Source organism: Marmota monax, unplaced genomic scaffold, assembly GCF_021218885.2.
Source record: "Marmota monax isolate L192 unplaced genomic scaffold, Marmota_monax_Labrador192_F-V1.1 WCK01_AAM20220418_F8-fsc00149, whole genome shotgun sequence".
Classification (NCBI taxonomy): Eukaryota; Metazoa; Chordata; class Mammalia; order Rodentia; family Sciuridae; genus Marmota; species Marmota monax.
In genome coordinates, this window is record NW_026693170.1 from 1,417,595 (window position 1) to 1,443,915 (window position 26,321).

Genomic DNA, 26,321 nt, shown 5'->3' on the forward strand with positions numbered 1-26,321 from the left:
GAAACTGGACTGTGCAGTCTCTAGGGCTTTATCTGGGTGACATAGGGTGCGTGGGACTTTGCCTCCCTGGGCGTCTACACCACGACCATCACATACTGAAATGGTCACTCCGCCTTTGCTCTTATACTTGGTCCAACAGTTAGCCAGTATCTTGGGGGTGGTAGAGTCATCCTATCTGTGCCCCAGAATTCCCATGGACTCTCTCCTTAAGGCTCACAAAGAATGCCCTAGACACACCAAAGCCCAAGGAGCCTCGATAATATTCCTAGAAGAGGAGTTTGTAATTGCAATTTCAGGCTTGAGGAGGCATTTACAGCACCTGACTGTGTCTATAGTTGTCAGGATCACTCCTGTGTGCTGGATTGCTGGAGACTGAAACACTCAGGGTCACTCCAGGGGAACTGAGCTAATTGGGCTGCACAAAATAACCACACAAGAGACAGAAATACCTTTTTTGGGGGGTTGCTGTGACGGCTCCTCTGACCTTAAGGGTCCACAGGAAGAGAGAGAACCCGCACGTGCTGACCCCTTTTATTGAGGAGAAGCTATTCAAATGAGGCCAGGGTTCAGGTTTCAGGGGGCTGAGTCTATCTTCATGATGTCCACTGTCAGCAGGTTGACTGACACCTGGGTAGGCCACACCCAAGGGCACATAAGAGAAGGGGACACACAAAAGGTGTTTCCATGGAGCATTCTATCCCAAACAGGGCCAAGGGGTAATATCACAAAGGAATAGGTGAGCGTAACTCCATCAATGGGGCTGTAGGAAGACAGGCTCATACACAAAGACACAGTGCCTCGAACCCTAGAAGACAGGGGCAGCCTAGCAGCATGGCTGCTGCCTGACACCACATGGCCCAGCAGGGGAGTAGACTCAGTCATGTGCTAGTTTAGCCTCCCACACTTGTGCTATTGTTGTAGGCGTCACTTAAAATATTTTGTCTCTCTCCCTCTCTCTCTCTCTGCTTTCTCCCTTGTCTCTCTTCTCTCTCCTCCTCCTTTCTCTGTTTTACAGGGATTGGATCCGGCATGCTCTGTCACTGAGCTAAATCCCCAGTACTTTTTATTTTTATTTTGAGGAAGGATCTTGCTAAGTCACCCAGGCCAACCTTAAACTTGAGATTCTCCTGCCTGAGCCACCCAAACAGCTGGAAGTATAGGAGTGTGCCACTGCATGTGGTTCATTTAAAATATTTTTTTTCCTTAAAGCTTCAGAATTATTTCAGACTTACAAAATAGTTGTAGAGAGGCTGGGGATGTGGCTCAAGCAGTAGCACACTCACCTGGCATGTGCAGGGTGCTGGGTTTGATCCTCAGCACCACATAAAAAAAAAAAATAAAGATGTTGTGTCCACTGAAAACTAAAAAATAAATATTAAAAAATTCTCTCTCTCTCTTAAAAAAAAAGTGGTAGAAAAACAGGATACTGTGTCTTTCTCACAACATGCAGCATTTTACATAATCCCAATTCAGTTTTCAAAACAAGAAACTAATTGGAATGATACTATTAACTAACCTATAGGCTTGACTTTAATTTTGTCACTTGTTAGGGTCTGTAAACAAGTCAAGATGGCGCCTGGCATTTTGCCAGAGGGAGTGGTTTGTGAAGTAACGCCAGTGAGTCATTAAGTGTGGAGATTCCTTATTGGTTGACTGTTGTATCTAGTTTATGTTAATTAAGATAAGCTGTGTGGAATGTATATATACCCCTCCTGTCCTACAATAAACGGCTCCCACTCCTGCTGTATCAATGTACACAAGTTGCTCGTCCCCCCCCCACCCCGTATTTTGCTGTAGCCGGACTGCGGCAGTTACTTGACCCCTAATGTCTATTTCTTGCTCCAGGAAACTGTATTACTTTTCATTATCATAACTTTTGTGTCCCTCCAATTTGGAGAGTGTGGAGACAGGTGCATGGAGTACTGCACACAAGGCACACCTCAAGGGCATCTGAGTGGCAGGCACTCCCCTCATGCTAGGCTGTGAGGGGTAGGCCACTTACCCTGTAGACACAGCCCGGGGTGTGAGGCCCTGTCTTGCTGTCCCTCCACTTGCTCCATGGCCCGCTCCTCGATTGGTGGCTGCAAAGACAGTTGGCCATCAATTGCATTGGTGGCCTCCTGTAATCTGCTTAGCTTCTGCCTGAGTATATATCCATGGTAACTGCGCAGTAAAATCAGACCTGCTCCCTGCTTGGTCTCTGGAGGTCTTGATTAGCGACTGCGCAGCCACACTCTCCTCTACCCTGTTCTGTGGACCTCCTCCCTGGACGAGAGAGAGCACACTCAGGAGAGTGTTTTTGTGTTTTCTCGGAGTCTCTATTTATCCCTTTGGTATCCATTAATTATAGGACCCAAGTAATCATCAAAACTATTTACCTCTCTTCTAGATCATTCCACACACCCTGCTAGATTTCTACTACTCTAAATCAACCCAGGGCCAGGCAGCAGAAAACTTATGCCCCAAGCCTGCAGCTGCTACTCAGACGAGCCAGCTGAGCTGTTCTCCCTCCTGGCTCTGGTTTCCCACAGGAAGCAGTAACAGCTCTGGCCCAGGATTTCCCCTCCTGCCTCTGCCTCCTCAGCAGCTGGTGTTCCCCACGTGCCTGCTGGACGTGCTGGGCCTCTCGCTTCTAGCAAGTGAGAAACACTAGATTTCTTGCAATCGCTATGGCCTTTCTCTGTTGTCACCTCCACAGGTTAAAACAGGTAGCTCCTCCTCAAGCCTTTCCTCTCTGGTAGACTTTGGGTTGTCTTGCCTGTCATGGGAGCCTGTCCTGGTGCAGAACTTTGGCAGACGCCACGCGGATTCCTGGGCCTCACCTCTGCACACTTTATTGATGCCAAACCTGAAACTTTCCAGCTCCATCACTGCCCAGAGCAACCACAGCTCTGCAGGACTGTGGTGACCAACTTCCATCCCTGCCACTTGCACTTCAGCTGGGAAAGTGTCCCAGGCAGAGAACTAGCTCGATTTTCCAGGAGTTCACCTTGTGAGTGAACTTTTTCTTCTTTCAGAAGTTGAGAACTTATGATACCTTTGTTAACTACTACTGAAAACAGTGTCCCTATGTGTTTCATCATTGTTAATAGCAGAAAAACTAGTTTGGTCCACTCACTACCCTCATGACTGAATGTATGAGACTCCTTTTCTTCATTTAAGGGCCTTATTAGCAGGGTAGAAAAATCTACATTTGCTTTCTGTCACTATTTTTAAAATGTTATGCTACCACGTCTGTGGTTAAAAAAGGAAACTCTCCAAAATTTCTGCTCATGTCCTTGGACAGCAGGTTTCCGGACATTGGATTTCACACCACTTTCTCTGTAATACAAATCATCACTATCGTCCTCTTCTACTTCCCCATCCCCAGTGAAATGGACATTATTTATATATTTGTGTATTTATTTGTTTATTTGGTGTGTAACTTCCCTAGGTCCTAGGTTGGAAATAAGGTGCATTGCCGGGTTTTGCTCTCGTGACTAAAAGGCTCAGGGAGCCACTCCAGGTAAACTGGGATAACTGGCCTGTGCAAGATAACCACACAAGAGACACAAATACCTTTTTCTTTGGGGTTGCTGTGATGGCTCCTCTGACCTTAAGAGTCCAAGCGCTGACCCCTTTTATTGAGGAGAAGCTATTCAAATGAGGCAAGGGGTCAGGTTTCAGGGGGCTGAGTCTATCTTCATGATGTCCACTGTCAGCAGGTTGACTGACACCTGAGTAGGCCACACCCAAGGGCACAGTAAGAGGAGGGGACACACAAAAGGTGTTTCTATGGAACATTCTATCCCAAATAGGGCATGGGTAATATTACAAAGGAACAGGTGAGCATAGCTCCACCCATGGGGCTGTAGGAAGACACACCCAGGCAAGAAGACACAGTCACTCGAACCCTAGAAGAGCGGGGCAGTCTAGCAGCATGGGTGCCTGACGCCCCATCACCCAGCATGAGAGTTAACTCATCATGTGCAAGGTTGGTCTCCCACATATTCCCCCTTTCTTAATATATAGAAATATATAACTGGGAAAATTTATCCTTTAGTCACGGATTCTTGGTCCGAGGTCATCATGATCTGCTATTGAAACACAAAAGGAATCAGTAGAAAACATACCATTTTAATAACACAATCAACTTGGAAGATCCAGGTTATTATTATTACTTCACCAAACACTCATCAGAAGATTCTTAATCTTTTTCCAATTTTATTGGGAGGCATTGCATTTGGCCATAGTAACATAGACATTTTCATTAGCAGAGGGCTCATTCACATTATTTATTACATTGTCTTCTAGAGCATTATAACTTAGTTCTCATCCTTCCATCAGCTTATCTGACCATGAAGGATTTTGGAAGTAATTTAAGTCAAACATTAAGAAAATCCATACATTGTAAATTTTAAGGTATAGCCACAAAGGCTACAATTGAATAAGCAAGGAATAATATTTAAAGTAGTCACTTTAGGGATTATGAGACCAGCAGTTTGCTTAGGTCTGGTTAATTGACATACACCTGTTTTAAAGCCTGAATATTAACCTCAGCATATCATAGCTCTGAAATATTAGCTGGCAATAAACTAATGATACAATAAGTTGTATTTTTACAGGTTACAAGATATTTATCATCTTTTTTCTTAATTCTCACATTTAAGGAGTCTATTAGGTCTGTCAGTAATGTAAATACTCTTGGAAAATCTATTTTAATAATCTTTCTGACAATTGTTCATATATACTGTATCATTAAAGACCAGCATAATTGGCTGGTTTAGGTTTCTCATATGCTGTCTTGCATATGTTCCTGTCACTGGTGTGGTGAATTAGTTGCTTGGCTAACTTAGTCGCAGGGGTGTGGGGGGGTAAGAGACATTCGGACTCAACACACAGACTCCGGGAGCTGGTGAGAACTGACTGGTGACAAACCTCAACTCGACTCCAGTAGCTCAGTTTCTTTTTGGAATGCACACAACTGTTATAGGGTTTGAGTGGGACGTGCCTGTCAATCATACATAAGCAAGACAATATCCATAAGCCAATCATCTTCTGCCTAATGTAACCACACTGTGAGGAAACTCTAAATATTGCTGTCGTGGTGGAAAGCAATCTGAAAGGGTCTTTGGCCCTAAGAGAAGGGCTTATTGAGTCAGGGATTTCATGCCCTGCAGCCCCTGACTCGGTTTCCTGGCCTGGTAGTTTGGCAATGCTAACCACAGTGCGGAGGATGTGGTTTCATGGACGGCTCCTAGAGCAGAGCACCCCATCCTGCAGGTGTTCCTGTCAGGCCTGAAGGAATGCGGATTCCTCAAGCACTGCAAGCTGCTCGTAGCTGCTAGTTGTAACTGGAAGTTTTTCCAACACCTCCTCCCCTTTTATTAAATTTGTTGCTGAAGGAGAACCCTGATGAGAGAAGAAAGGAAAAGGGAAAAGCATTAAAAAATGAGAAGAACCAAGAAAGAGAAAAGCACCCAGACACGGCCCATCCCTGTAGCTGCAGTTGTCTCCTGCTGTGGGGAGCAGGCAGTCGCTGTTGACTAGGTCTCTGTCTGTCACTTGGGTTCTGATCTGAGGTGGACATGGGGAGCAAAGCAGCCATGGGGCAGGAGACCTCTCAGAAGGGGTGAAGAATTAGGCCTTTGCCAAGGTTGGTGGGGGTGAAGTTCTGTGCCTCTGATGGCCCCTCTGCGGCTGGGCCTGTCTTAGGTTGTCCCTCCCTTGAGGAATCTTACCCATATTTGACTAACCAGCCATCCTCCGGGGCCAAACAGGGTGATGTGGAGTGTGCAAGGCATTGTCCCCGAGAGGGCTCTCTGTCTCCTTGATAGATAATGCCCCCGTGGCCTCCACAACAGCATTTCCCTTAGGATCAGCAAACTCAGGTTCCTTCTCCATGGAGGGCCCAGCTCACAGCACTGGACTGGCGAGGCTGCGTTCAGGAAGGAAGGAGACAGGCCATCGACAGACAAACAGTAATATAGTGACAAAGCCGAGAGACATAGATAGATGAAGAGAGCAGTACTAAGACTCAGAGCACGATCCCTCACAGAACTGGCCCTTAGTTGGTGTTACTCACATCTGGTCCATAGCTGCCATCCATATGGATGCGGAACAATCCATTATTCCAACACTGTCTTTCTCTCAAGAGATACTCTCAGTCTGTTTACCATAGAATCAATATATAATTGACCATTACAGTCAGTACAATTAATCTAGTTATATGAGTGGACCCTCTAGTCTACACTGAAATGTACATTAAAGGTGGACCTGGGAAATGGGTCCATACAAGTCTTTTCATAATTTTTACTTACTTGACAAGTTTACAAATGGTTGTAAACTCTGTAGCTGGAAATTTACTTTCCTGGGCCAGGTTTCTCAGTCCTTATCATGATGACTGGTTTAAACTCTCCTTTGATAGCTGATTTAATTTACTGAATTGTGTTTAGTAACATTAAGACTCTCAATATTACAACTTAAGAAAAAAAATTTTAAAATATTTTGTAAAATCTAGTGTGTGTCTCTGGGGTCCTGTATTCCCCTTTTCTTTATTTAATAAAATTGAGTAAAGGCTTGGTGTAAGCCATAGTATCATCAGTTTGAGTTATATATTATAGTACAAGTATTTAAATGATAATAATTGATTTTTGTACTTTTTCAATATAGACTAGTTGATCCATTCTAACAATTTAGAAAGAACTCTCAATCTCTTTTTGAGAAGGTCTCAAAATATCTCTATATTTTAGAATATTATCCTTTAAAGAGATATCTTTCAATTGCCTTTAAAAAAATATGATTGAAGTTATTTCCCAGTGTAGGGAGCAGTATATAAATCTTACCATATTTTAATAGACAATAGGTCCAGCCAGATAACTTATATAATATCAATGAATTTTTAAAGTTTGTAACCTTTATTGCTCAAAATTAACATACGACTTTAATTTGGAGAACCTCAATCCTAATAAAATGTTTTCTCAAATTTTATAATTATCTAACAAACAAAATGTAAGAATCAACAGTGATTTTGAATCAATCAAATTTAGTCTCTAAGGACAATTGTCAACATTGGGATCCAAGTTGGTAGTTTAATATACTTAGTGTTTAATCAACGATGTGAATTTATTTACCAAAATTCACCTTGGTTTTAAACAGCAAGAATCATTAGGCAATAAAGACCTTTTTTAAAATAAATACACTTAACATTTTAATAGGTTTTTATCATGTCAAAATATGGACAAAATCTTAGCTCACATCAGTATAGTCAAATTAGGAAAATAGCCTGAAATATCCTTGAATTAATCAGTTAAAATTTTTATACTCAGTCCAGTATATATAAATCTCTTTTTTAATTGTTCTAATTTTTTAGATCATCTGGTTAGATAATGACATAAAGATCTTTCTATTTAGAAAAATATTTTTATCATTAAAATTTAGAATATAAAGACTTTGTCTTACCCAGAGATGATTTTTTTTCTTCTTTTTTGGATCCCCAATGTGTTCTTCCTCTCTGTTGAAGCATCTATATTTTTTAGAATTTTTCCTAGTTATACTTTGGAACAATTTCTGAAAACCTTATATTTTAAACCAATTATTGTACCTTGATAAGAAGAATTATCAATGAAAATATAGTTAAAATCCTTAGCTATTTCTGCAGAATTATTTTTGTTTATCATCTTATAAGTTTGTACAATAACTTGAGAATTAGAAACTACTTGAAGATTGTATTTTCTCTTAAAAGCAAATTTATAGTAAATACATTTATCTCAAATATCCGTAATTGAAAGAATATCAGATAAACGTATGTATAAAACATACAAATTATGAGTTTTCTGTTGAAGAAAAACAATAAGACAAATATATATTAATTAAACAATTAAACCTATATTAGTTATTTTATGGATTAACAGCTATAGGTTATCTAAATATCTGGAAATATATATATTAAGATTAAAGACATAACTTATAATTGTATTAACTTTATGTAACCACGTGGTTTTTAAAATATTTGGATCCATTTTAATTTATTTTTAATTAGGAGTCACCATGGTATGTGACATCCCTTGATGTGACTGAAATTAGATCCCTATGTATACATATTTATTTCTTGTAATTATATAGTCAGCAATAAGAATAAGGATTTTTTGTTCATCACAGGAACATTGCCGGCTTTTGTTCCTGAAAAGCATCCCCATAACCTCCAAAATTAAAAGTAAAATACAAAGAAGCATGTGTTTAGTAACATATAACTATATAGAAAAGTCAGGTTATTTGACTCCAAACTAACTTTAAGTTTAGGGCTGCAACATAGAACCTGTGAAATTAAACTATATCTGAAAAAGATATCTTCTGTTAGCATTTACAAGTGAGCATTCTCAAAAACGCAGGCTCTGAGTAGCTCCAGCAGGTCCGAAACAGGAAGTACAGGTTAGTGGCTGGAAGGCGGCTCCTGTGGAAGAACCAGTTGGAAGCCCAAGAAAATGCGGGAGGCGGGACCAGAAGCCTGCTCATCTGGAGAGGCATTACAGGGTTACCATGGTGACACAAACCACCTGGAGTCCCTTGCGCATTACCTGCAGCAAAAGTTCCCTGAGTTTTCCTAGCCCATTGCATTTTGTTTGGTTTTGTTTGCATGGAAACAAAACCTGGCCTGGCCAAGATCCTATGGTGGGTAGCGGCTTGTTTTGTCTCTGCCACCTGCAGTTGTAGCTTGTGTTTTCTTGTTTTACTTTTTCTCATAGCACGTGGGTGCTTTAAAAGTTTTAGCGTCAGATGCCAGCATTACCATCACACATTAAGGAAGTCTGCATTCAGCAGCATTTAGGTCAAGTCATTTAAGGGCTAAAAAGCTCTGCTGGCTGCAGGTCTAGTTAAACACCCCATAGAGTGCAGCAGCTACAGTCTTTTGTCCCCAGGGGCTGTTACAGCCCATTTGAGTATTCACAAAAACAATAGAAAATTGAAATTTGCTTCTCTCCAGGTAAACATCATAACATTTTCTCTCCCTTTTTCTCACTCTCCTAGCGCAAACTTCTAGTACATAAAACCCCAAAAAAATCTTTTATAAAGATTCACAAAAACAATTTTTTAAAACTCCATAAAAGTTCTTTTTCCATGGAGAGGACTCAACTCAACAACACAGCCCATTAATCATCTTAATAACTCTTAACATTTATTCAGAGTCTCTAGAATTATACCCCAATATTTAAAATTTTAATTTCACAGATTTTCCTTCTGTCTAATTCACTTACTTTCTACAATTCTGCCCACAATACTCTGCAATCCTAAGCATGCTTAACATCTGGAGAGAAATACCAAACTCACTAAACTTACTTTAATATTTATATTGGAGTCCCTGTACAAGCCAGCATTATTTTGTCGCTTTTGTCCCCATGGGATAAAGACTCAGACCTTTTGTCCCACTTTGGAAGCCATTTGCCAGGTTTCTGTTCTCGTGACTAAAAGGTTCAGGGGGTCACTCCAGGTAAACAGGGCTAACTGGGCTGCGCAAAATAACCACACAAGAGACAAACTACCTTTTTCTTTGAGGTCACTGTGATGGCTCCTCGGACCTTAAGGGTCCACAGGAAAAGAGAGAGTGAGAGCACGCACTGACCCCTTTTATTGAGGGAAGCTATTCAAATGAGGCAAGGGGTCAGGTTTCAGGGGGCTGAGTCTATCTTCATGATGTCCACTGTCAGCAGGTTGACTGACACCTGGGTAGGACACACCCAAGGGCACATTAAGAAAAGGGGACACACAAAAGGCACTTCTATAGAACATTCTATCCCAAACAGGGCAAAGGGTAATATTACAATGGAACAGGTGAACATAGCTCTACCCATGGGGCTGTAGGAAGACACAGCCCGGGCAAGAAGACATAGTCACTCGAACCCTAGAAGAACGGGCCAGTCTCAGCATGGGTGCCCATCGCCACATCACCCAGCAGGAGAGTTAACTCAAAGCTAGGTTGGTCTCCCATAGTGCAGATAAGTGGGAAGTAAGCCCACTTGGCCTAGGATTCCAGACTTTCCTTTGAAATCTTGGTGGAAGAGTCCATGATCCCCTAACTCCAGCATCCTGCATTCCCGCAGAACCAGTTCACACCTAATGGCTTACCATTAGGCTTTGAGGGCATCTCAGAAACCTGCAAATCTGTATCACCATCAAAGGGCCAGAAGACTTCCAGGGCAGAGAACTTTTGGGAAAGGGACTCAGGGGAAAAAAGAGATGGGCAAAAGTAGAGTGATGAAAATCCTAAGAAGGAATTAAGATAAAAATTTAGATGTCAAAAACATTGTGTGAAAGTTAAATTTATATCAACTTGACTGAGCTATGAGGTGCCCAGATGTTTGGTCAAACATTATTGTGGCTATTTCTGTGAGGATGTTTTAGATGAATTAGCACCTAAGCTAGCAGATGTATAAAGCAGTTAGCCCTCCCTGATGTGGATGGACCTCACCCAACCATCTGAAGGAATAAACAAGGGCTGGATCTCCTTAATGGACTAAATGATTGTTTTTCCCCAGATTCATGCATTGCAATCCTAACCCCAATGCGATAGTATTAGAAGGTGAGGTCTTTGGAGGTGATTAGGTCATGAAGGTGGAGCTCTCATGATTTGGATTAGTGCTCATAAAAGGAACTCCAGAGATTTTTCACCCTCTTTCTCTCTGTTAGGATACAACAGAAGATGGTGCTGTGCACCTGGAAGAGGGGACTCACCCAAAAGTGACCCTTCTGTCCTGGCTCCTGATCTCAGACATACAGCTTCTGAAGTGTGAAAAATAAACATTTGATGTTTATAAACCATCCAGTGTATGGTACTTTGTTATTGCAGCCCACACTGATAGACACCCTCCCTTGAGAAGGGAGAATTCCACCTGCCTGACTGCCGTCAAACTGGGACATTAGGGGTGATGTTTTTTAACCCCTATTTTCAGACTCAAAGTGGAGGGAAGCTCTTCTTAGGCCTCAAGTCTGCTAACCTTCAGTCTGGACCTACACCAGGGGCCCCCCTGACTGTTGGCATTTGGACCTGGACTGGAACTAAACCATTAGTTCTCCTGCATCTCCTGCTCACTGCCTCACCCTGAATCTTTGTTCTTGAGGCCTCCACAAGTGCGTGAGGTATGCGGTTTTCAATAATGAGCAGTTGTGGACTGGGGTCGTGACTCAGCAGTAGAGTGCTTGCCTAGCATGTGTGAGGCCCTGGGTTTGGTCCTCAGCACCACATGGAAATAAATAATAAAAGGTATTATGTCCAACCACAACTAAAACAATAAAAAATATTTATTAAAAATAATAATAATCAGCAGTTGTCCTAAATAGATAACTGACAGGTATCAGAACTGGTTCTGTACTTGGCCCCATTCCACTGTTAATGCTTCTCCCTGTATATTCACTCCACCAAAAGCACCCTAGGGCGCTATAGAGTCATCCTTCTTTCCCATATATTATAGTTTGTTCATGAATATTTTTGGAGACCTCTTTCTGCCTTGATGCTTAATAGGCATCTTTGTATTTCATTTGGTCTGCCATTTTTTACCCAAGCCAACAATGCTTTGTTTAGTATAATCATCTTTACCATGCTAGGCTTTCTGTGACATTTATTGAGGGGAGTCATCCCACCAGACAGAAACCCCACTACACATCTTTTGGATACAGGAGAATCTCTCTATCTTCAGCCCCCTGACTGGGAAAGTCTTTGGGAGGTTAAAATTCTTTGGGAGGTTCCAGGTTGGTCATGCAATCTTGTGCTGGGTAAGGCAGCCCAAATCCACAGGGATGGGAGACCTTGAACTTGGGACCCTTCTAGACCTTGCCTTCTGTGCAGCTTCAAAAGTTTATTAATCTGTGTCCTTTAATATCATTTATAAGAATAACCTGATGAAAATATATTCTTAGCGCCCTGGTGTTTGACAGGGAAGGTCTGGGAGACGTGCCCTTCAGACACTCAGAGGGCACCCTGTCTTGCTGAAAGTCTCCATGGGGCATCCCCTTGGGCATTTCTGAGGTCTGATGGTTTGGATATGGTTTGAGTGTGTCCCCGGAAACTCACATACTGGGATCTTGATCCCACTGTGGTGGTGTTGAGGTGGTGGAACATTTAGGGGGGACCTAGTGGCAGGTTGGGTCACTCAAGGTGCTGTCCTTGGAAGGGATTTATGTAGTTCTTGGCCTACCCTGGTGAGTTGCTGAGAAAGCGGATTTTTATTTTTGTGCAAAGTAAACTGGGTCTCTCTCTCCTACTTCCTATCTCACGTGTGTCCTCTCCACCTCACATGAGCCCACACCTGACGCCCTCCACCAGGCTGTGACACAGCTGGGAAGCCTCATCAGAGCTGGGAAGATGGGTCCACCCATCTGGGAAATTCAGGCTCCAAAACTCTTAGTTTTGCCTTATAAACCACCTCAGATGTTTTATTAGAGCAAGACCTGAGGTCTTCAAAAAATCTCAAACAGCCTCACCTTGATCTGATAATCACCAAGAAATTTTCTGAAAATCTGAGAAACTTGCCTTTAGGAGAGACAGGGTTTTGAACCTGATTTATTTCTGCATCCAGCAAGTCCTGGCACTTCTATGTATATGCACTAAAACTGGCCTGGAAACTGGACATTTTCCTTTTATTCCATCTTACATCTCTGTTCTGACTAAATATGGCTAAAATAAATTAATTGTTACACAGACTACTCTGTCTAGATGCCAATATTGATCTGATGCCAATACTTCCTAGCTCACCATGATATCAGGTCTCCCCACAAAGATTCAGCTATCTACCCCCCAAGTCACTTATCTGGGTTTCTCATTACACCAACCCACAAGGCAATCACCACTGACAGAAAGAACTTAATTTCTTCCCTACCATCTCCGGCTATAAAAGAGGCAGTCCTCTCCTTTTGGGGAGATGCCAGGATTCCTTCACTCTTGTGTTCCCGACTATCCCCTCTGGCCCTCCCTCTCTATGAAGTACACGAGGCCCTTCTATGAACCACTTCTGAATCCTATCACACCACATCTCCCGAGGCTTTAACAGCCCTCCTTCAAGTCCCTGCCCTTCATGTTCCTGGTCTCACTCGCTCATTTTGTTTGTATATCACTGAAAAGGATGGATATTCTCTGGGAGTGTTGGGACACCAACTGGGACCAACCTTTGCTCCGGTCGCATACCTCTCAAAAAACCCAGATATAACCATCCAAGGTTTGGGCCCCCTGCTTGACAACTTTAGCCTCACAGCCTTCCTCATACAGGAATCAAAACAACTGAACTTTGGATCTCCTATCACAGTCCTCTCTCCATATCACCCCTCTGAACTCCTCACCTACAAAGGCCTTCGAACTGTTCCTCCAGGATTCTTTCCCTTCAAGGTGCCCTTATACAGGATTCTACACTGACTTTGCAACCGATTAATCTGGCCTGTCTTCTCCCTTCTCCCTCGAAACACTCCCATCCTCCATTCCCCTTCTGTGTGGAGACCCTAGAAGACCCTCTACCTCGCCCTACCCACATTCGAGAGAGGCCCCTGCCACAGGCCACCTGCACATGGTTGACTGATGGAAGCTCGTTTCTTCATGAGGACACCTGCGGGCAGGTTATATACTTTAATGAAATCACTGAGGCCAAGCCTCTACCCCAAATACCTCCAACCAACAGGTGGAACTTATCACTCTCTCAGGGGCCTTTACCCTGCTCAGGGCTACACCCTTAACATTTACACCAACGCCAAATACGCTTTCCACATTCTCTGGTCACACTCAGCCCTATGGAAGGAGGAGAGGGGACTCCTCACCACCAAGGGACCTCAGTGGTTCATGCTTCCCACATGCTGCCCCTGCTGGAGGCCTGCCACCTCCCCACTGCACCTGGAAGCCCTCACTGCAGATCCCATCAGACCCACACTTCTCCCGTTTCCAAGGGAGACCACAAAGCTGATGAGGCAGCAAGAAGGCAGCCTTGGGTCCCCCGCAGAGGCCCCCGTCAGGACTCTCTCTTCCTCACCTCAGACCCAAACCCCCACCACTCAAGACACACTGACCTCCCTACACAACCTCTTTCACCCCAGCCCCTCTGCCCTGTGAGAACACATGAAGTCCTATGTTTCCCTCTCCCCCGAGGACTCAACCTTTCTAAAGACCCTCTCTGTCTCTTGTGACATCTGCCAAAGGTCTAATCCCAACTCAAGCCTTCACCCTGCTGCCTTCCCAGCCCATCAAGCCCCAGTCCATTTGTCCGCATCTGATTGGCAGATGGACTTCACCATCTGCCCACAGTAAAGAGATATAAATATCTCCTGGTCCTGGCAGATACCTTCACCGGCTGGACAGACGCCTTCCCTACAACTAATAAAAGGGCCCCAATGGTAGCTGACACCTTCACTCCCCACTTTGGGTTGCCTTGCTCACTGCAGACTAATAATGGCCTGGAGTTTATATCCCAAATCTCCCAAATCATTTCAAAGGCCCTAAATATTCCTTGGCACTTTCACATTCCCTACCATCCTCAGTCATCTGGAAAGGTGGAACAAACCACTCGAACCCTGAAATCAACCTTGACTAAACCATCATTGGAATTACATTTAGACTGGCTTAAACTCTTCCCTCTAGCCCTACTTATGGTTAGAGTGATAAACCCAGCCTGATTCCCTCTTAAATTTTGGAGCCGTCTTGCCACAAAGCATAAAAGCAAATTCTGAACTAGCTTGGAACGCCTGCCCGTGCGTTGACCTCACCCATGCTTGCTCTCTGACCAGATAGCAGCCCTCTCTGGAACTTTAGTGATGCTCATCAATCTTGACCTACCTGGGCCAGATAAAGACCCTCTCTGAGGCTCTAATGACCTTCATAAATTCTGATGTTGGGGCCAGCAAAAATGTAAACTACCATTCGTATTAGGCTCGTCAGAATTTTGTTATCTGTAACCCCCCCGCCCCACTTTGTGTAACTTTCTGGACTATAAAGCTGGGCTCCAGGAAAGCTGCGGGGCTGTCTTATTCCTGCAGTTTGTGTTGGGAGAGGCAGCTCAGCCGGTCGAAATAATAAGCTTGCTTTAATTTGATTTTAATTGGAGTCAGTGGTCTTTCTTTGCATCCTGGTCTAATATAAGGCCCTACCAAGAAAACCCCTAAACATTTCCCCGTTGAGTACAATCGCCCCATGCTCCCTCCTGCTCTAGCTCACCAACCTCCCACCCACCCACCTCATCTAATGACCTCTCTCTTACACTATCTCAGATATTTATTACGGGCCCATGATGGTCAACTGCTGCCTAACCCTAAGGCCTCATGCTCTGCTCTGACTCCGGGAGACCCAGTCCTCGTCTCTCCTGCTCACACCTTCTCTCCTTCACTAACCTCAAAATGGAAGAGACCACTCAGGGTAATCTTAACTACCCACTCCATGGCCAAACTCAAGGGCATTCCACATGGATTCATAACTCCCATCTCCAACTGTTCACACCATCTCACTATACGGTAACCCCCACAGGACCTCTGTCTTTGTTCATCTCCAAACCTCTACTTTCAACCCTCTGAAGCTCCCTGCTGATTCCTAAAGAAGACTTTTCAAAGACTACCAGCCCCTGATGCCCAAGACCAAGACCTACGACTCATGGTCAACTCCTCAACTCCAGAGACTCTGCCCCACCTAAAAGCCTCCATGACTCCCTTTACACTAATGATATTCTTCACTCCTAACCAACAGGAAGAAGCTACAGAAGAAAGACCATTGTCCCCACCCCAGGTATCTATAAAAACCAAAAGGGAGGAATATTGGCATTAGATCAATATTGGCATCAGAATCACCATTTTAGGGGGCTGGGATTGTGGCTCAGTGGTAGAATGCTTGCCTAGCATGTGTTTGATGCTAGGTTCGATCCCCGCACCACATAAAATTAAACAAAGGTATTGTGTCCATCTATAACTAAAAAAAAAAATTTAAAAAAAAGGATCACCATTCTAGGTTGGGAGCCATTTTATCTAGAGGCTCCAGGGTTTTGATTCTGAGGCAAAGCTGCTTCACTTCTGGTGAGAACATGCACCTGCTAAACAAGCACCTCCACCCCAGCTTATGTCCCAACCCCTAAGCAGCTTATGACATTCCTCTTGGGACTGTAAAGCTGCTCTGTGGGTGCATCAACTGCTGCTCACTGATCTTCTCCTCAGGACAGCCCTGTCCCTTTGCCTTGTGCTACTGACAATAAATCTCTACTGTGAGATTCCAGTGTGTGCCATGGTCTTTGGACTTTGGTGGACTCTGCAAGTGTCCTTTCATGTGCCACTCTCTGGCCTAGGGAAATGCTGCTTCCCTAGTAGCCACCAGAAGTGTAGCAAACAGTGAAGAACAATTTTACTATTTCCATGGGATCCGTAGGTCAGGAACAATCTGTCTCTGCTCCATTATTTCTGGGGCTTCAGCAAGAAAGAAGGGAAGGCTGGGGTGACTCAATGCCTGGGAGCTGGAAGTATCTGGAGGCTCCATTGCATGCGTGTGTGTCCCCGGGACAGGGAGACACAGTGCTCAGTGCAGCCAGGACTCCCCAAGGCACTCAGATGTGGCCTTTCAGTGCCTGGGGCTGTGGCAAGCCTGGGTTCTGAGAAGGAGGACCTGGATGACTCAGCCTGGGCTTAGGTTGCAGAGAGGAAGGTGGGGTGGCAAGGGAACCTGCAGAGGGGAACGTGGTGTAGTGAATATCATCCTCTATGAAGGATCCTCATTAAATACCTTCTGACACATGGAGATGGCACATCACTTCCCCAGGCCTTACCTCTGAGCAGTGCCTTTTTCTCTCTGCCATCTTCAACCTTCTTTTAGGTTTGCCTGTGTGTCTAACAGAGACATTGCTCCATTGCTTGGCCCTGAGGCATGTAGACAAGCGTGGCCCTGAAATTACTGTGCTGTTCCTGTAATGGAAAGAGAGAACAAGTTCTGCTGTGTGTTTATGACCTGCCCATCAAGTCTGCACACATTGCTCTAGCCATTGCTGAGATGTGGGCGTGCCTCTGCCTCCCAAATGCAGAAGAGATGCAAATTTTCAGAAAGTAGAATGGTCTTGAGTAACACTGATATCTGCATGTTCATAAGGGTAAACAGCTTGGACACATAGTCTTGATCTACAAAACCCCCAGGCACAGCTCTTACTGAGGGGACACACTCATCCCAAGCACTAGACCACGTGTCTTGCTTCCGTTTGGCCAAGTCTCAGCCCAATGAGCCGGGCTCTCAGTTTATCTTTAGGCCAAAGGCCAGGCCCATTAATCATGGAAAAAATAGCACCAAAAAGGGGAAATCTCAGCTGCAGAAGGACATGCAATGTGCACATTCTGCAGAGGAAATCAAGGCTGGGGTATGCAGTGCAACTCCCCACAGACAGGAGCTGGACACCCATTACCTGTTTTCCATAAGAAGCAGATCGTTTCTGAGTTGCCTCGTATTTAAAAATAAAGGCAAAGAAGGAGTCTAAAATTTTATAACCCTGCTTTGCCTTTATTTTTAAATACCACCTTTTTGTACTGGGGATTGAGCCCAGGAGCTCTTTAGCACTGAACTGCACCCCCAGACCTTTTTATTTTTATTTTGAAACAGGGTGCTGCTGAATTTCCCAGACTGTGCAAGCTGTAGTGCCCAGAAAAGTGCCTCACAGTCTTAATGACTAAGTCCTGAGTGCGTGGGGTGAAGATGTCCCAGAATGGGAGAAATGGGACCTGCTTTTAGAAAAATGCAAATCTCATATGGGTTTTTAAAAGAAGATAAATTCATTTGACTTAGTTTTGCCAAGTTTCCACAGAAAATATTTTTAAGGTAGAAATTGATGCAGTGATAAAATCATGGCATTCAGAGGTAAATGGATAGCATTGGAGAAGATAATGCTAAGTGATTAGCCAATCCCAAAAGAACAAATGCCAAATGTTTTCTCTGATATAAGGTGATTGACTCAGAATGGGCTAGGGAGAGGGAGCATGGGAGGAACAGATGAATTCTAGATAGGGCAGAGGGGTGGGAGGGAAAGGGAGGGGGCAGAAGATTAGCAAGATGGTGGAATGTGATGGACATCATTATCCAAAGTACATGTATGAAGACACGAATTGGTGTCAACCTGCTTTATATACAAACAGAGATATGAAAACTTGTGGTATATATGTGTAATAAGAATTGTAATGCATTCTGCTGTCGTGTATTTAAAAAAATAAAATCAATTAAAAAATAAATTGATGCAGTGAAGAATACTGACACACTGCAAAATCAGAAAGAATTCCACCTTCGATGTCCTGGTTGTGTGAGGCTGCTGGGTGGAAGGGAGAGACCCACAGATACCTGCAACAGCCGCCGTCCACCTTCCTGAAGGCCTCCTGTTTCTCAGGCTCTGTCCATGTTGTCTCTTCACAGAACAGCTCCCCCATGATGTCCCTTTTGTGGTCACCTCCTCCTAACCCCTGGAAACCACAGTCTGTTCTCCATCTTTACAGCTTGGCCCACCCAGGAATATTCTCCAAGTGAATTACACTGTACATGACCTTTCATCAGGATTTGAGATCCTCTGATCTCCATTTACTGGGTTTGCCTTTGAGATCCAAAGGCTGTCTGCACATGAACCTGTTATGGACATTAGCAGTGGTTCCAGTTTCCAGTTTTCAAAGATAAAAATGCTATGAATATTCACATACTTTTTCATAGGAAGGTAATATTTTGTGGTGTTTTTGTTTCTGTTTTTTGCTTTGCTTTGTTTTTCTGTTTGAGGGGCTTTTTGTTTGTTTGTTTGTTTGGCACTGGGAATTGAACCCCAGGGCCCTTAACCACTGAGCCACATCACTAGCCCTTTTTATTTTTTGAGACAGGATCTCACTAAATTGCTCAGGGTCTCGATAAGTTGCTGAGGCTGGCTTTAAACTAGGGATCCTCCTGCATCAGCCTCCTGATTACAGGTGTGCATCACCACGCCCAGCTGGGAAGGTACATTTTTGCACCTCTGGGATGAATGACCAGGAGTATGAGCATCAGGTCATGTTGCAAGTTTATTTTTAGTTCCATAAGAAACTGTCAACATGTTTTCTAGAACATTGCACCATTTTGCATTTCCACCAGTATTTAAAATTTTTCCCCTTTATAGTGGATGTGAGGTGGTTGTTCATTGTGGTCTTTATTTTTGGTCTCATAAACACTCCTGATGTTGAACACCTTTCAAGTGCTCATTTGCTACCTGTACATCCTCTTTGGTAAGGTGCTGCTTTCACCTGTACTGGGTTGTTCTTCCTGTTCAGTTTTGAGAGATTTACAAAAACTTGTGTATGATGGTATATTTTTTCCATGTATTTGCATACTTGAGATAATAGTTCCAAGTCAGATATGGGATGGGCAAATATTTTCCCCAAAAAGTTTTAAGTTTTGACCAAGTTCCATTTATTGATATTTCCCTTTATGCTCTGTGTTTTAGGTGTCATATCTCCAGGTCATAAATGTTTTCCCCAACCTTTTCTTCTAGAAGATTTATGGTTTTACATTTCATAGTTGATCCATTCTGATTTCAAATTTGTACAAAGGATGAAGTATAGTTATTTTTTCTGGCACAGGAATGCCTCACTCCTCCACAATGTCTACTCAGTGAGCAGACAATGCTTTCCTCTATGAATTGCCTCTGCACTTTTGTCAAAAATCAAATGGCCCCAGGATGTGGCAGTGCACACCTATAAGCCCAGAGACTGGGGAGGCTGAGGCAGGGGGATCGCAAGTTCAAAGCCAGCCTCAGCCACTTAGCAATGCCCTAAGCAACTTATCATAACCTTCTCAATATAAATAATAAAATAAAAAGTCCTGGGGATATGCCTCAGTGCTTAAGCGCCCCTGGATTCAATCCCCCATACCTAAAAAAATCAAATGGCCATAGTAGGGTGGGTCTATTCCTGGTTTATCATGTTCTACTGATCCATACGTCCATCTGTTTCCTAGTCGTTAACCCTGTCTTTTTGAGAGTGGCTTCACAGTAATTCTAAAAATCAGGGAGTGCAAGTCCTCGGATATTTTTCCTTTCCAACATGTTCTGTTCTGGTTTGACTCACCTTTCCCTACACATTTTCGAATTCACTTGTTTGTGAATTTTCCTTCATTGGAGTTGTGCTAAATCCATAAGTCAATGTAGGGACAAAGCCATTGTCATCTATATCCATTTCAGGAGGTTATCACAAGGAAGTCTCTCCCTGCCACCCCACCAATGGGGCAGGTACGGGGACTCAGCTGCAGGATGTAAACTGCCTGCCTGCAGCACAGAGTGGCTTAGGTGACAATAAAGTGTCCCATTACTCTCACTGCAGTCATGGGGACCCTTTGGTTTGAGTATCATCCTGTGTAAGGGACATGGGGAGCTGGCTCTGGGGCTCATCTTGCTTTCTCTATGAAGTAGTAGACTCTGACTCTACAGAGGGTGCGCTGGTTTTACTGGCCCCAGAATCTATCAGCCTGGACTCTGGCTTGGCTGTAGGTTCCATGCGACTCTCCACACAGACACTTCAGTTAGAGGTTAATTCTCCTGCTGATCGTCCTTATTATTTTCCTCCACAGTCAGTTCTGTCCACCTGGGAATTTCTCTTTCATGTGGTCATGAACTTCTGGGTTGCCCTCATGAATGTGGCATCAAGCTAATTAGCTAAGACGGAAATGAGCTGTTTTCCCAGAACTGTTCTGTATAAATGGGGTAGTGGGACAGGGTGTGCTTTTTTATTATTTTTTTATTCTAAAGAATTTTTTTAGTTGTAGATGGACACAATTCCTTTATTTTAGTTATTTATTTTTTTATGTGGAGCTGAGGATCGAACTTAGTGCCTCACACGTGCCACGTAAGAGCTCTATCACGTCTACCACTGAGTCCCAGCCCCAGCCCCAAGGGGTTCTTTACAGGCAGCTCTCCTGTTGGGTGCAGGGGCCAGGAGAAGCCTTGACACCCTCACAGACACCCCTGCAGAGGAGGAGGGGAGGGCAAGGCTTACCTGTGTGGCAGATCCCCCACATACTAAATATCCAGTTTAAGGAGGAGGAGGAGCAGGGGTCTCTCTGAGGTTACACAGCACTTCTGTGACTCCTTCCCCTCCCCCCACTTTTCACTGTGACTCAGAGGAAGCCCCTGGAGAACAAGGTGGGGGAGGGGCACCTGTCATAACCCTCCAGGTGATGGCTCCTCACACTCAGTACTCATCACACACATGCTAATGACAGTGACAAGAAAATAAGAGTAAAAAAATATGGATGGGGCATTTCTAGGACAAGGAATTGTGCAAATGAAGATGCTGTCCTCCCTTGTGCTCTGTGTGGGAGACCAACCTTGCACTTGACTGAGTTACACCCCGCCCCCTGGGTGATGAGGGGTTGGGCAGCAGCCATGCCATATTTTCCCTGCCCTTCTAGGGTTTGCGTGACTGTATCTTCCTGCATAGGTGTGCCTTCCTGCAGCCCCAGGGGTGGAGCTACGCTCACCTCTTCCTTTATGATATTACCCCTTGCCCTGTTTAGGATAGAATGTTCCATGGAAACACCCTTTGTGTGTCCCCTCCTCTTACTGTGCCCTTGGGTGTGGCCTACCCAGGTGTTAGTCAACCTGCTGACAGTGGACATCATGAAGATACTCAGCCCCTGAAACCTGACCCCTTGCCTCATTGGAATAGCTTCTCCTCAATAAAAGGGGTCAGCACGTGTGCAAGCTCTCTCTCTCTCTCTCTCTCTCTCTCTCTCTCTCTCTCTGTGGACCCTTAAGTTCAGAGGAGCTTCCACAGCGACCCCAAAAGAAAAAGGTATTGTGTCTCTTGTGTGGTTATTTCACACAGCCCAGTCAGCCCAGTTCCCCTGGAGTGACCCCTGAGTGTCTTAGTCATGAGCAACCTGGCAATTGGCATCCCTGGGTGGGCAAAAAGGTCTCAGTGCTTAAGCCACAGGGACAAAAGCTGCAAAGGGACAAAAGCCACAGCTCTGTGAACCCCAGAGCTCTATCCTGACTCTCTGTTCCTTTTTTGTTCTCCCTGGCCTCTGCTCTTCTCTACTCTAGGCTGAAACTTCATAATCCTCCCCAAATACCTGAAGAACTCTACATAGCTCAGATGGAGAAGTGGACTGAGTTGCGGGTGAAGAGAGCCCTTGAAACTTCCAGGATGAGGAGCATGGGAAGCCTAGAAACAGCCAGTGGTTGGTGGGAAGTTTGCACACAAAACTGGGGTTCCCCTGGCAGCACTAAGAAAAGTCACGTGCCAGAGTCACATTTTTGAAGAGTGTTCAGGATGGCAATCAATTTGAAAACTGATATGTGGTTTTATATGCAGATCCTTGTGCCCAGCCCTTCCCAGAAACAACACTTGTAATTCAAGATGGGAGGGCCTCACTTTAGATTCCTCCCCTTTATAAACCACTGCCAAAGGTCCCAGACAGTTCTTTTGCTGCTCTGCCTCCCCCTGCTCTGCAGCTGAATTAGAACCATGCTGCCCTTAATTTTGGTAAGGAGACTCCAGCCCCAAGTTGAGCCTAAGCGTTCTCTCACCCCTTTGTTCCTCTGAACCTCAAACTCAGTTCTCTCCTCTGTATTCAGTTCTCAGCTTCCCACCTGGCAATCATCCCTGTCTTTCCTGACTGCACTGCAACCCTCTGTCCACCTGCAAACTTCAGAAGCCTCACATTTTCAAGAGCCCTCCCTGCATTTCCTCACCTGCCAGCCCTGACCCAGGACCTGCCCCCACAGCCTGTCTCAATTCCACTCTGAGTGGTTAACAGCAATCAAACTCGGTGACATCACCCTGAGCTCCACAACTGTGCTCAGACTGCTCCTTTCCCACATTCTCATTCTCATTCTCGTTCCCCTTCTTCTCAGCTGCTGTCTTCATCGTTGAACTCCTGGGCTTATGGGACCCAGAAGGAGTCAGAGGTGAGACCAGGTATGGTGAGGAGGAGATGCCACTGGTGGTGGGAAGGCGTGTCCTACCCTGGCCCTTTGAGCCCACCCAGCTCTGACTCTTCCAGACACTGGCCCATGGCTGTGCCAGCCAGCACCGAGGTGTGGGGACCAGACCTACAACCCCTTGGAGCAGTGCTGTCACAATGACACCATCCTGCCCCTGAATGCGACCCAGCTGTGTGTCCCCAACTGCATCTTCTATCCCTGCTTCCAGCACTGCTGCCTGGAGTCCCTGGGCTCTCAGAACCAGGCAGTTGTGACATTCAAGGTCCCAGGCATGAAGCCTGACTGCAGGTCCTCCCCCGTCTCCAGGATTTGTGCCCAGGTAAGTCTGTGATTCTAGCCCAGGCTGGGGGAGGGGGCAGCAGGGGACAGAGCTTGGTTGAGGCTGTTTTTTATTTATTTTGGGGGTCGGTGCCAGGGATTAAACCCAGGGGTCCTAACCACTGCTCCACATCCCCAGCCCATTTTTATAGTTTATTTAGAGACAGGTTCTTGCTGAGTTGCTGAGGCTGGCTTTGAACTTGTAATCCTCCTGCCTCAGCCTTCTGAGCTGCTGGGATTACAGGAGTATGGGCATCGCCAAGCTCATTGCATCTTCTTTTGAGGCTCCACTTCCAATCTCTGAGCAATCATGTGACTCTTCTTCAATTTTCCCTGTTACCCCCTGTCCCCTCCCCGCTGCCCCTCTGCTATCTCCCTTCCTCTTTCTGCAGGAACACCACCCGACCAGCCCTCAGCCAGATCTGACTTCATCTGGACCATCCTGGGGAGTGGAATCTGGTATCTAGTCATCTGTCATGCTGAGATTTTTAATTATTGCTATGGTCTGAGTGAGTCCCCAAGTTCCTGGGGTGAAATCTTAATTCTTCAATGCTAGAGTGACCGTTAGAGATGGGAACATTTGGCAGGAAGTGGGAATATTAAGGTCATAGGGAGTGGAGTCATCATGAATGTAGTATTTGTACCCTCTGGTAGGAGAGTTCTCATTCTCACTGGATTTATTACCTTGCGAGTGGGTTGTTATAAACCAAGGCTGTTCCTCATGCTCTTTTTTTTTTAATGTTATACTCCATGTACATATACCTTTATTTATTTATATTCATATGATGCTAAGGATCAAACCCAGTGTCTCACATTTGCTAGGCAAGCACTTTACCACTGAGCTACAACCTCAGCCCCTTCTCATGCTCTTTATATTTTGAATGCGCCCACTTGCCCTTCCATCTTTCACAAGGAGTTGAGGTAGCATGTGGCCCTCTCCAGATGTTGCTGTGTGATCTTGGACTTTCCAGACTCCAGAAGCATGAACCAAAAAAAAATTCTTTCCTTATAATTTACCCAATATTAGGCATTTTGTTATAGCAACAGGCTCCTTGGGGCCACAGGTGGCCAGGTAATGCAGGGAGGCATTCCTTTGACACCACACAGGTTGGCTACATTGGCCCTCTACCGAGGGCAGAAGGGGTCATATTTGCCTTGACAGCAGTGAATACGGCTACATGGTTGGGTTTGCCTGGCCCTGTGGTCAAGGGAATCAGTGTGTTACAATTTGTGCCCTGATGGTGTCGACAGCCTTGTACGACCAGCCCATCACAATAGAAAGTGACAAAGGGACAAATTTTACAGGTCAGGATGTACAGCAATGGGCAAATCAGTTACAGATTCAATGGAAATTGTACCTCCCATGCCACCCACAGGCTGCAGGCAAGATAGAGAAATATGATGTCCTGCCTAAGCAAGGACATGGGACTGCAGGGAGCCCACCTTCTATGAAGGGTGGGCACAGTACCTGTGGGAGGTTGTGAGAGCTCATAGTGAGTGTCCCCGATGAGGGGGACCAGCTCCTGTGGAGGCTTTGCTGCATCATACAGCAGCACCAATACAGGTCCAGGTGACAACTTAAGCCTGGGTTTGGGAAGCAAAGATATGTCCCTTCCTGCTCCCACTGGATTAAATAGGGGCAAACTGAAGTGGACATGGCCCTGGATTATAAAGGCCATCTTTGTTGAGTAGCCCTGTTACCCCATGGACAAGAGGTTTGGAGGGTGATCTCCTTGTGACACCAGGATAATTAATGAATGCCGCCCCCCACCCCAGGTACGTGTGACTTAGCCAGGTCCCACAGATGGGATGCAGATTTTAAAGGGCATGTTTTTTTTTATTTCCCCTTGGCCAATTTCCCAGTGCTGGTGCACACTGAACCTGCCGAAGTACAGGACCAAGCTGTTTAAGTGTGACATTGCCACCCAGGGAAGCCACCACAGATGGCCACTATGCTTTCCTGGGACTCAAAACTAGCATGCATTCTCCCAGTTGGACATGATTTACCTGAGCTAGTGCCTGTAACTTCTTTGACCTTTCAACTGTATGTGTGTCCTCACCAATACCATTGTGACACACATCTATGCCAGACTAACAAGCACCCACTGGGTATGCACCACAATGCCTGTGAGTTTTGCCATCAGACTACCCTGGTGAATCCAGACTATATCCCTAGACAATTGGATGTGCCTGGGAAAGACTTTTATTGCCACCTCAATATGGGATGAAACTGGCAATGGTTTTTAGTAATCCTAGGTGGTAAGGCGTATCTTCTGGTTGTATGTTGTGAGAGCTTATATCGTTGCTGTGGCCTCTGGACGCAGGGCTCTGCCTCCTCACTAATGGAACTTTGCGGAAGAGCTCAAACACATAGACTGTACGGTGAGGATCCTATGAGGTAGATTGTAGGGCAAGTCCAAAATGGTTATAGTCAGGCTCCCTCGCCAAGACTTCTGGCAGGCTAGGTTTTTACTGCGTACTCAAGACCGTAAACACTGGCTGGTGAGCATGAGCCCCCTGATGTAACTTGTTGGCAGTGTGCCTTCTTTGTCTAGCCTGCATATTAAAAAATCCTATGGGAAAGATTCAGAGTGCTACATGGGACTGGTTGGGCACTGAAGATGGAGCTGGAGGGTGGCTACTGCTGCTGCTGCCTCTGAATAAAGCATGTGTACTATTCCAACTATGTCTTGCATCTTCTTCTACTTGCCAAGATCCTGAATTTTTTTTTCCCCTGGGTCTGATCTTCCACTCCAACAGGCTGATAATGTTCCATCCATCCATTTCCCTTCAAATGACATAATTTTATTTTTCTTTATGGCTGTGTATATATATATATACCACATTTTCTTTGTTCATTCATCCATTTACAGACACCTAGGCTGGTTCCATAGTTTGGCTATTGTGAATTGTGCTGCTGTAAACCTGGGTATTCGTGGATCACTTAAAATATGATCACTTAATTCTTCAGGATAAATACTGAGAAATGGTATAGTTGGGTCTTAGGGTTGCTTACATGCCTAGTCTTTCAAGGAAACTCCATACTGATTCCCCTGGTGGCTGTACTAATTAACAATCCCACCAACAGTGTAAAAG

At 44.8% G+C, this 26,321-nt stretch overlaps 1 protein-coding gene and 1 long non-coding RNA gene across 3 annotated transcripts; one reads left to right on the plus strand and one right to left on the minus strand.

Annotated features, from left to right (window-relative positions):
• Window positions 1-4,096: 4,096 nt before the first annotated feature.
• Window positions 4,097-8,407, minus strand: LOC124100268 (uncharacterized). Its single transcript, XR_006854202.2, has 4 exons — window positions 8,270-8,407; window positions 7,441-7,504; window positions 5,721-5,917; window positions 4,097-5,391 (listed from the first exon to the last, which is right to left on the minus strand). It is a non-coding gene; the product is annotated as an uncharacterized LOC124100268 (long non-coding RNA).
• A 13,968-nt stretch (window positions 8,408-22,375) lies between these two features.
• Igfl4 (IGF like family member 4) lies at window positions 22,376-25,908 on the plus strand. 2 transcript variants are annotated; one of them, XM_046455748.2, is made up of 4 exons: window positions 22,376-22,446; window positions 22,818-22,881; window positions 22,967-23,226; window positions 23,618-25,908. In XM_046455748.2, exons 1-4 carry the CDS (start codon window positions 22,429-22,431, stop codon window positions 23,690-23,692), a joined length of 417 nt encoding a protein of 138 aa, XP_046311704.1. In that variant the 5' UTR covers window positions 22,376-22,428; the 3' UTR covers window positions 23,693-25,908. The 2 variants fall into 2 exon arrangements, with proteins under 2 accessions (XP_046311704.1, XP_058438930.1); XM_058582947.1 differs by having other exon boundaries at window positions 22,392-22,446; window positions 22,818-22,871; window positions 23,116-23,226.
• The last annotated feature ends 413 nt before the right edge of the window (window positions 25,909-26,321 follow it).